The sequence below is a fragment of the Watersipora subatra genome, chromosome 11 (genome assembly GCF_963576615.1).
Source record: "Watersipora subatra chromosome 11, tzWatSuba1.1, whole genome shotgun sequence".
Classification (NCBI taxonomy): Eukaryota; Metazoa; Bryozoa; class Gymnolaemata; order Cheilostomatida; family Watersiporidae; genus Watersipora; species Watersipora subatra.
The window spans coordinates 45,586,960-45,597,165 of record NC_088718.1 but is presented as its reverse complement, the minus strand read 5'-3'; the positions used below and the strand labels follow the sequence as shown (position 1 = coordinate 45,597,165).

The following is a 10,206-nucleotide window of genomic DNA, read 5'->3' as shown; positions in this document are numbered from 1 at the left end:
AACCTCAGCTAATATCTGATGAGACTTACAGAACTTTAAACCTTTCTTTTCACTATGAAGAAACTAAGCTAGAAAATGGCTCGCAGCCTTATGACTCTCCTAAGCCTACAAAGACCTCGAGTGATTTCACTGCACAGACCCCAGATGCATCTTCTCATGAGCCATTGAGAGTAGCCACTTCAGAAAGCTCAGTAGAAATTCAAGTCCCTTATAAAATTCAAGCTCTGTCATCACAAGACAATAAGCAACCTATCTTACAACATCGAGTCACTCAGACAATATCAACAGCACTCTTCAACATGCGTTCAGACACTAGTTGGCATTGTGAAAGCATTGCAACTCAGACAAATAAGTCTTTCATCGACACAGATTTACCATGTACCTCTAATAGTTCATATATAGGTTCAACTCAGATCAGGAGCACTCCAAATGACTCATCTGTCCAAACTGCGCTGTCTGAAGAATATTTTCAAGCGAGCAGTCTGCTAAGTATAAAAGATTCAGACAGTAAACTCACCATGATCTCTGCTGTTAGTGAACTCAGTGAATACCCAGCAGATAGCTCATATGAATTAAACACTACTGCCACTCATATAAGCGACTCGAGCCTGTTGCCAAGAAACATAGTACGACACACAGTTGCCACACAAAGCAGCTCCAGTTGGCAGCAATTATACAGATTCATGGATGAAGACACTAGTGAGCATTAAATTGAGTTTTTCCTTCAGAGTTTGCCTGCTTATACCTGGAGTTTACCTGCTTATATCATGTGTGTTGGCTAAAGTGATAGCTTTTTAGTGAATGAAGTTTTACGGATAAGATAATATGAATAGTGTTTAGTGGATATCATGCATATATAGCTGATGTTCCAGTCCATATTTCTATATGCTTTATATATTTTATGGATATGATAATATGAATAGTGTTTAGTGGATATCATGCATATATAGCTGATGTTCCAGTCCATATTTCTATATGCTTTATATATTTTATGGATATGATAATATGAATAGTGTTTAGTGGATATCATGCATATATAGCTGATGTTCCATCCCATATTTGTATATGCTTTATATATTTTATGTTCCATTTTATGATATTTAGATTAATAATAATAATAAATTAATAATAATGATGCCTATCTTAAAAAAGCAAAATTAGGGTAGCTGTTATGAATCTCAAGCTTCAATTGCATCAAAGCATTTTTACAACATCTCATTACCTTTTCTTCAGGTATCACACAAAAAGCAAAGTCAACTGGCTGTCAGACAACAATTAACATTCCTCAACACAGCAGAGAATTTAGCCCTTCCTTTTTCAACTCCACCATCTCAAAATTTGCACAGACAGTAACTACGGCTTCACATACCATCTGCATTGGAACTTCGGTGCTTTCAACCAATCAAGCCACATCTACTATTGGAACCAAGCAAGTTCAACGAGCTACCAGCACATCCAGCTTGAACACTGGTGCGAACATTTTAGGGATTGAAAGTAAGATTTTAAGAGAGCAAAGTACTCAGTCAGAAAATAGTTGTTTCCATCTAAATAGGCAAGCTGAGGAAAAAACAAGATCTAGTAGAATAGTAGATTTCTCATGCTATAAATCACAAGATGAAAAGAAATTGATTAATAACAGCCATAGCGGAATGCAAACCAGTGTGGGTTCAAACACTACTATACTAGAGAATGAAACTCATAAGTTGGTAACTAGGTATAAATCCACTTTGATGTCTACAGAGCGCCAAAGTGCAGAAGCGGAACCAAATAAGCTAGTTCTAGAATCAGCAGTGACGAGTCTACCGGCACTGGCAAGTGACGAGTCCACGGCAAATTATTCAAATACATGGACAGACAATATTGATTTTTTAACAAATGAAAAAAGTAGAGTTTCAAGGACTGCCACACTCAACACAAGTTTACCTATAGTCAGAAACAAAAGTCTGTCTACTGAAAAGTGCAGCACAATTTCTGGAGATTCATCAACTCTTTTAGAAGAAACAGAAAAAGTTTGTCTTGGAGCATCCCTGAATAACTCAACACAATTAACAGAAACAGAAAGAGTTTCTCCTAGAGCAACTCTGAACAACTCAACACATTTAGAAGAAATAGAGAGAGTTTCTCTTAGAGTACCGCTGGACAACTTGACAAATTTAAAAGAAACAGAGAAAGTTTCTTCTAGAGCACAACTGAACAACTCGGGTTTAAATACAAGAAATAAACCTACAATTTTTAATGAGTTTGTAGATTACAGAAGTACATCTGCAGCTACAAAAAATGTGGCTTCTATAACAGAAGGAAATGAAACTCTTTCTGCAATGACTACAGATAAAAAAAATCTTCCAACAAAAATTGAAGCTCCGCAAACCGCTTTTAACCGAATAATTCCTACCATAAAAATAGAATACACGGAAGTGGCTGCAGAAAAATCTGTCTCAAAGGTGCCTCTAGTACACACACCAGACGAGGGAAATGAAGCTTCTGCAATAAACATTGTAACTTCGGGTTATGAAAATTTTGTCTGCAATGTAAAAGAAGCAGAACTTGAAAAGAGCAAAACTGCTGGTGCAGCAATAAATATTTTACCTTCTATAGAGATGAAAGAGATTACACCTTCCATAATTGCAAGGACAAAAAACGTTTCTATTGTTTTTCCAAAAACCGAGAAAACAAACTCAACTTTAGCCATTAGTGATACTCCTCAACCACAAACTATAGACTTTGAGCCATTTTCAATTTCACAACCTACAGTAGTAAACACCCACAGGTCAGAGACTAAAGCTAGTTGTCATTTGACAGAGCAGGTTCTTTCAACAACTGAAAAGGCGTTTACAACGAATCTGATCAGTAATGACTCACCGACTGCTAGCCTTAAAAATAGAACTATTGATACTAATAAACAAGTTGTTTATGCAACACTTGCAGAGTGTCAAAACAAAAACACTGAAAAACCTCGATCCAGAGCCACCCGCTCGACACCAATAGCTTGCTCTAGTGAGATACCAGCAGATGATAATGGTAGCCTGCCAAGCCATTATAACAAAATGGATTTTGCTGACAATGACAGGGTTCTAAAAAGCAGAAGTAGCTTGTCAGTAAATAACAATAGAAATTTGATTGATGGTAATAATAACGGGGCAGTAGACAGTAGTAGCATTGAACATATATTTCAGAAACCAAAAGAGGAACCTCAGAAACCAAAGCAAAAACTAAAACAAGAACCCCAGAGACCAAAAAAAGAACCAATAAAATCAAAACAAGAACCCCAGAAACCAAAACAAGAATCTCAGAAACCAAAACAGGAACCCCAGAAACCAAAACAAGAACCCCAAAAACCAAAACAAGAACCCCAGAAACCAAGACAAGAACCCCAGAAACCAAAACAAGAACCGCAAAATTCAAAACAAGAACCCCAAAAACCAAAACAAGAACCCCAGAAACCAAAACAAGAACCCCAACAACCAAAGCGAGAACCCCAACAACCAAAACAACAACTCAAGAAACTAAAACAAGAACCAAAGAAACCAAGACACGAACTCCAGAAACCAAAACAAGACTCCCAGCAACCTAAACAAGAACCCCAGAAACCAAAGCAAGAATCCCAAAAGCCAAAACAACAACCCCAAAAACCAAAACAACAACCCCAGAAACTCAAACAAGATATCGAAGACAAGTTTGGAGAAGAACTTTATAATGTTGAAAAGGACCAGTCTCAAAGGGCATGTATTAATTGCTCTTCCTTGATATCTTCACAAGATAATGCGTTTACTGGACTAATCAAACCATCTCAGAATAACAGCATCAATGGCAAATTGCATCAATCTTTTAGTGACTCATGGATTCTGAAAGTACATGCAAATAAGCTCCCTTCTGTTCACGTCAAGCCTAAAACAAATGTGAAGGCCAAAAATTTGCCACATAACTCATCATCTTCTCAAACATATCATTCTGCAAATAGCCTTCTCACAATAGAAGAGCTTGAAGAAAACCATTCAACCTTAGTAAGTGATTCTACATTGCCAAAAAAGGCAAGTGAAGAGGAAATGAACCTAGATTTTGCTTGGGACATCATAGATGCTGTTATGAAAACTGTTGAAAATACAGAACATTTTAAAATTCATTCTATAGACGAGGAGCCTGAGCATACAGAGCTCAGTTTATTCTCAAACATAAAACTTCAAGTACCAACATTTAAACCAAAAATATCAAAAAGTAGCCCAACAATTAGAATCGACCATCTTGTAAAGAAAGCCTGTTCGGAAGGACATGTGAATATCAATGATAACTTACTTTTACATCAAAAGGTTGTTCCCTTGGCACCTGCCAAAAGGAAGAATGATCTGAGATATATTTCTTCAGAATTATCTGATTTTCCCACATTAAAAGAAGACGACTTCCAACTTCCTAAGCTTGTTCCTCTTACCAGCCAGGAAAGTTCGCGTTCGCACGGCGATAAAAATAATGAACGAAGCATCCTCGAGGCATGTGCAGTTTTGGAGAATGAAGTTTCTCACGATAATCGGAAATATTCTTTAGTAAACTCATTAGTTCTTTCTGAAGCCAGCAATACATACAGTAAAACAGTGACAGCAAATGATGGAAGTTGTTCAGCAACTCTCTCTAACTTAACTGATCTGCTAGACTCTGGCAGTAGTACTATTACCCCGCTAACTATTAACTGTATAATTAGTTCTTCTGCAGCATCACTTACTGATGATACCTTCGAGAGTGAATCAATCAACTCTTGACTAGCTACTTAATTCATTCACCGCATTTAAAATCTGTGTATTAGTAGCAGTTAAAGCTAATGCATATATATTACAAATATATTCAACACCATTTCTGTTGATAAAACATTTGCTATTCATAAGCAATATGTCTAAAGAAACCAACTTCTGGATTCTGGTACAGCATAAAGATATTCTGTGCACGGAACATTGGTTTTCATTGCTTCAACTTGATGCTAAATGTTTGTACATGGGCATATACAAATGTTTATCTTATATTTGTAATGAAGATCTGAGAAAAAGGCAATACTGGGCTCAGAATACATACTCCTGGACTCCACATTCTATTATTTTAATGTCTTTCATTGGTCTTTCATTGAATTTTTGTACTTTCTCCATCTTCTCTAGAGTTTCTGTTCCCTCTACTATTTGTCTGTGAAAAAAATATATAAAACTTTCAAGGTTTAGTCAACGAGAGCACCAGGTAAAAAAACTTATAAAGTTTTGTCTTCATTATAGTGTGTTAGATGATGTGTTATGTTAAAGGTTGACTTGCAACGAAATTCACATGACAGTTATTTGATATGAAAAAATTCACCATGTCTTACTCTGCTGTGTTGTAGGTGCCAAATATGTGGAAATGTGATTACAAGCTCTTAAAAGCTCAAAAACGAACAGTTAATCGCAGCCACACGAGAGCCACCCGAAGTGTTTGGCATAAACTAGTGCTACGATAAGTTTATATTGAGCTTTTTATTGGCGTTTCAATTGAGTTTCAATTGGCGTTTCAATCACGTGAGAACATCACGTGACAAGACAATAACCAAATCTCATGACTACATCAGAGAAAAAAAGAGACTCCAATCTACGGCGGCTTTTCATTTTTAGCTTTTAAGAGCTTGTCATCACATTTCCACATATTTTGCACCTACAACACAACAGAGTACGACATGGTGAATCTTTTGATATCAAATAACTGTAATGTGAATTTTGTTGCAAGTCAACCTTGAACAACATTGATTTAACGCAACAACTAGAACCGTACTTAACGATTACTGCACTGGAGGTTAATATAGGTCAAGGTTGCGGCTGAGCATAAACTTGCCCTATATATGAATTATGTAAATAAATCTCTTCTGCATTTAATTCATATAAAATCTAAACATATTTGCATTACAAAACATCATAAAAGTTGAATTCCAAAACAACTGAGCCGTATAGCGTTAGCATTGGCTTCTAAACACGATAAAAAAGATTTAACTTCTTTATAGCTAAATATACCCTGGCAGGTGCTCCTGCTCTCTTACCCAAAAGCAACATATTTGGTGTCCATCCACGGTGTTGGTTGTAAACAGATGTAGAACTGTGAAGCGTTGGTGTGGCGCCCTTTGTTAGCCATTCCTACTATTCCCCTTGCATTGTGTGGAATCATAAATGACTCATCTATATGAAATATTGTACAAGTGCGGGTTAGTACTTGATAGTACACACTCTACTAGTACTGGATAGTACGCACTCTACTAGTACTTGATAGTACGCACTCTACTCGTACTTGATAGTACGCACTCTACTAGTACTGGATAGTACACACTCTACTAGTACTGGATAGTACGTGCTCTACTAGTACTTGATAGTACTCACTCTACTAGTACTGGATAGTACGCACTCTACTAGTACTTGATAATACTCACTCTACTAGTACCTGATAGTACACACTCTACTAGTACTTGATATTACTCACTCTACTAGTACTTGATAGTATGCACTCTACTAGTACCTGATAGTACGCACTCCACTAGTACTTAATAGTACGCACTCCACTAGTACTTAATAGTACGCACTCTACTCGTACCTAATAGTACGCACTCTACTAGTACCTGATAGTACGCACTCTACTAGTACTTGATAGTACACACTCCACTAGTACTTGATAGTATGCACTCTACTAGTACCTGATAGTACGCACTCCACTAGTACTTGATAGTACGCACTCCACTAGTACTTGATAGTACTCACTCTACTCGTACCTGACAGTACGCACTCTACTAGTACTTGATATTACTCACTCTACTAGTACTTGATAGTATGCACTCTACTAGTACCTGATAGTACGCACTCCACTAGTACTTGATAGTACGCACTCCACTAGTACTTGATAGTACGCACTCCACTAGTACTTGATAGTACTCACTCTACTCGTACCTGACAGTACGCACTCTACTAGTACTTGATATTACTCACTCTACTAGTACTTGATAGTACGCACTCTACTAGTACCTGATAGTACGCACTCCACTAGTACTTGATAGTACGCACTCTACTAGTACCTGATAGTACGCACTCCACTAGTACTTGATAGTACGCACTCCACTGGTACTTGATAGTACGCACTCTATTCGTACCCGATAGTACGCACTCTACTAGTACTTGATAGTACACACTCCACTAGTACCTGATAGTACGCACTCCACTAGTACTTGATAGTACGCACTCCACTAGTACTTGATAGTACGCACTCTACTCGTACCTGATAGTACGCACTCTACTAGTACTTGATAGTACACATTCCACTAGTACTTGATAGTACACACTCTACTAGTACTGGAGAGTACGCACTCTACTAGTACTAGATAGTACACACTCTACTAGTACTTGATAGTATGCCCTTTACTAGCTTTAATGAATGCAGATGATCTACAGTCGTTTGCAAAAGTATGAAAACACCGACTATAATTTATTATTTCTGAAAGATATATAAACATTTAGAGGTTATATTCAAATGGACAAGAGTATAGAAACTTGGTGTGATTTTAATGATCAGAATCTCCTGTATCTGTTGTTCTTATTTACTAGTCTTTAAAAGTAAGGCTCTTGCTGTTACATTGCTAAGCAGTGTTAAATATAAACATTTTCTCACTAAAATCTATTTTGAGCGACTGACTGATTAAAATAAATGTTACAAGTGACTGAATTCATAGACATACTACATAGACATAGACATACTGCTAGGGAAATAGACTGAATTCATACTGCTAGGGAAATAGACTGAATTCATACTGCTAGGGAAATATACTGAATTCATACTGCATAGACATAGACATACTGCTAGGGAAATAGACTGAATTCATACTGCTAGGGAAATAGACTGAATTCATACTGCTAAGGAAATAGACTGAATTCATACTGCTAGGGAAATAGACTGATTTCATACTGCTAGGGAAATAGGCTGAATTCATACTGCTAGGGAAATAGAAATGTCAACTATTTGAGAAAACTTCAAAGAATTTGACACATCTTCTTGAGAGAGAAAATCGACACCAATTAACTTTTGTTGATGTCTAGCTAATTAAGTGAGGTACATTTTAAAAGTTTACATTTTCAAAACTAAAATGGTACGTAACCTAGTAATATTCAAGTTGATCAGGCGTATTGAGAGCTAAAGTTAAAGTGTATGAAAATCATAGGTCGGCTCTGTACACATGGCTCTACATACTGATTGTAATAAACACTAAGACAGCATAAAAACAACAAACAATAATAGGTGACTGACGGCAGACAGCGCATCTACCTAAAACTGCTGGACAAAATGTACTGCAAGTTGACAACCAATAACAATACTAAAGTCAAATCAGTGAATATACAGATCAGATTGTCTAAGTACAGTGACTATAGTAATATTTTACTTTTATTTACCTTCAAAGACAGGACCGTAAACAGACTCTCCTCCGTTACCCTTATGAGGAACCCATATGTCTCCTCCCTGGATCCACCCTTTTGGTACAATTCGGTGAAGCAATGTGTTTTGGTAATGCAGAGGGTAGTCACTCGTTTCTGACTTTCCTTTCTCTCCTGTGCACAAGGCGCGAAAATTCTCACAGGTTTTGGGAACTTTATCCGAAAATAACTGCCAAATGGAATAACCACAGCACGGGTTAGTATTCTGCAGTAAACTCTGATTCCATATTATATCATGAGTCCCTGGTGCAAACATTTACTAAAAATTTTCATACATTACTAAAATTTTATGTGTCTGTACCTCTATAAGGAGTCGTCCTGCGGGCTCTCCATCAATGGAAACAAACATGTAACAGTGAACCCTCTAAAATTGAAAAAATCCATCAAAGTTTACGCTCAAAAGCCTTAAACCTACAATGTCACTAAAATGTTGAAATGAAGATTAACATTTACAGTGTTTAATACTAACTTACTAAAGAGTCTATTAAACATTTTGAAAAATTCAAAGTTCTACAAGGTGAACTAGCAGCAATGGGATGCTTAGCAGTAAAAGTGCCAGCCTTGACACAGATGAGTAAAACTGTAATATGAGACATTCATGTGAAGCATCAGCTAGTTTCACGTGTATTGAAATGATAACTCACCCCTTCCTTGTTCATATGATTTGCATATTGCTGTTCGGCTAAAGTCTGGTACAACGACATTGGTCTGAAGAGCTCATAATTGTGTGTTGTCTCCGCCCACAGCATGAACTCAGTAGGACCACCAATTAACTTGCCATTGCAAAATATCATAGAGAGACCTTCGAATACCCATGTTTCTCCTTTTAGTTTCTATAGTTTAAAAGGAATACCTTAGCTTTTTCCAAGAGCATGTCGCAATAACTAAAATTTGCTGAAAGTATTCTACCCGATGAATTGCCATGGCAAAAAGCAGCTTGAAAGAATAGGGTAGGTTTGACTCAAGCAGCTTTAACATCCATCAAATTTAAGCAAACATAAAAATTACTAGTGAGTTGCATCCACTGCAAGCATGTAGCTTATGAACTTACTCGTTTCTGAGCATTGAGAAATTCATTCCATTGAAATTCAAGCATTCCATGAATTGAAGGTTTCTCGAACGTGATTGGATCTTTTTCAAATAAATCCTGTAACATTGATTGCACATTATATTATAATGATAATAATTAAATTATTATATTATGTTCTGCAGTAAATTAGGTTGCTTGCTATAACTGCACATTCTGATTGTATCACTTTTAGGTTTGGTCACAGTGATGCCTTTTTATTATCTTACTAACACCTTTTACGAATAGTAAACTTCTGTGTCTCGTTTGTGTAACTGTTCGGTAGACTCCTAGCTAATCTTCATAAAATGTGTTTTGGCAGGCTATACGTAAGACGATGTAATCTCATTAGGTAAACAGTGAATTAGAGCTGACCAGTGATATATGTACCTATATCCACCAATATAGAAGTATGTGACATATGTTTTTTACCTCTGCACAACATCGTGACACTTGATATTTCAAGTCTGAAAGAAGTCCGTAAACCTCTAGGTGTACTTTGCTGTTTGTTACCGCCACTTCAGCTCTCATAGTTGCAGAAATCTTCGTTGGCACGTTGTTTTCAATGTTATAGAATGATAATCCTTTGACTGTCGCAGAGGTTGTTATTGGAAACGACCTCGTGTTAATGTGTGTGGCGATTAATATTATTACTTCTATCCAGCATAGTTCGCGCTT

At 36.8% G+C, this 10,206-nt stretch overlaps 1 protein-coding gene across 1 annotated transcript; it reads right to left on the bottom strand.

Moving 5' to 3' along the window:
* Positions 1-4,797: 4,797 nt before the first annotated feature.
* Positions 4,798-10,110, bottom strand: LOC137408889 (uncharacterized). The gene is made up of 7 exons (XM_068095499.1): positions 9,961-10,110; positions 9,514-9,609; positions 9,107-9,295; positions 8,764-8,826; positions 8,421-8,631; positions 6,035-6,170; positions 4,798-5,160 (listed from the first exon to the last, which is right to left on the bottom strand). The coding sequence occupies exons 1-7, from the start codon at positions 10,057-10,059 to the stop codon at positions 5,043-5,045; spliced, it is 912 nt and encodes a 303-aa protein (XP_067951600.1). The 5' UTR covers positions 10,060-10,110; the 3' UTR covers positions 4,798-5,042.
* Between the last annotated feature and the right edge of the window lie 96 nt (positions 10,111-10,206).

Bases quoted from the DNA above. Each gene is read 5' to 3' on its own strand.
- LOC137408889 (XM_068095499.1), bottom strand. From the start codon at position 10,059: ATGAGAGCTGAAGTGGCGGTAACAAACAGCAAAGTACACCTAGAGGTT. The intron at 9,610-9,960 runs GTAAAAAACATA...TCAATGTTACAG, and splicing joins TGTCACGATGTTGTGCAGAG to GATTTATTTGAAAAAGATCC. The intron at 5,161-6,034 runs GTAAGAGAGCAG...TTTTTTTCACAG, and splicing joins ACCAAATATGTTGCTTTTGG to ACAAATAGTAGAGGGAACAG.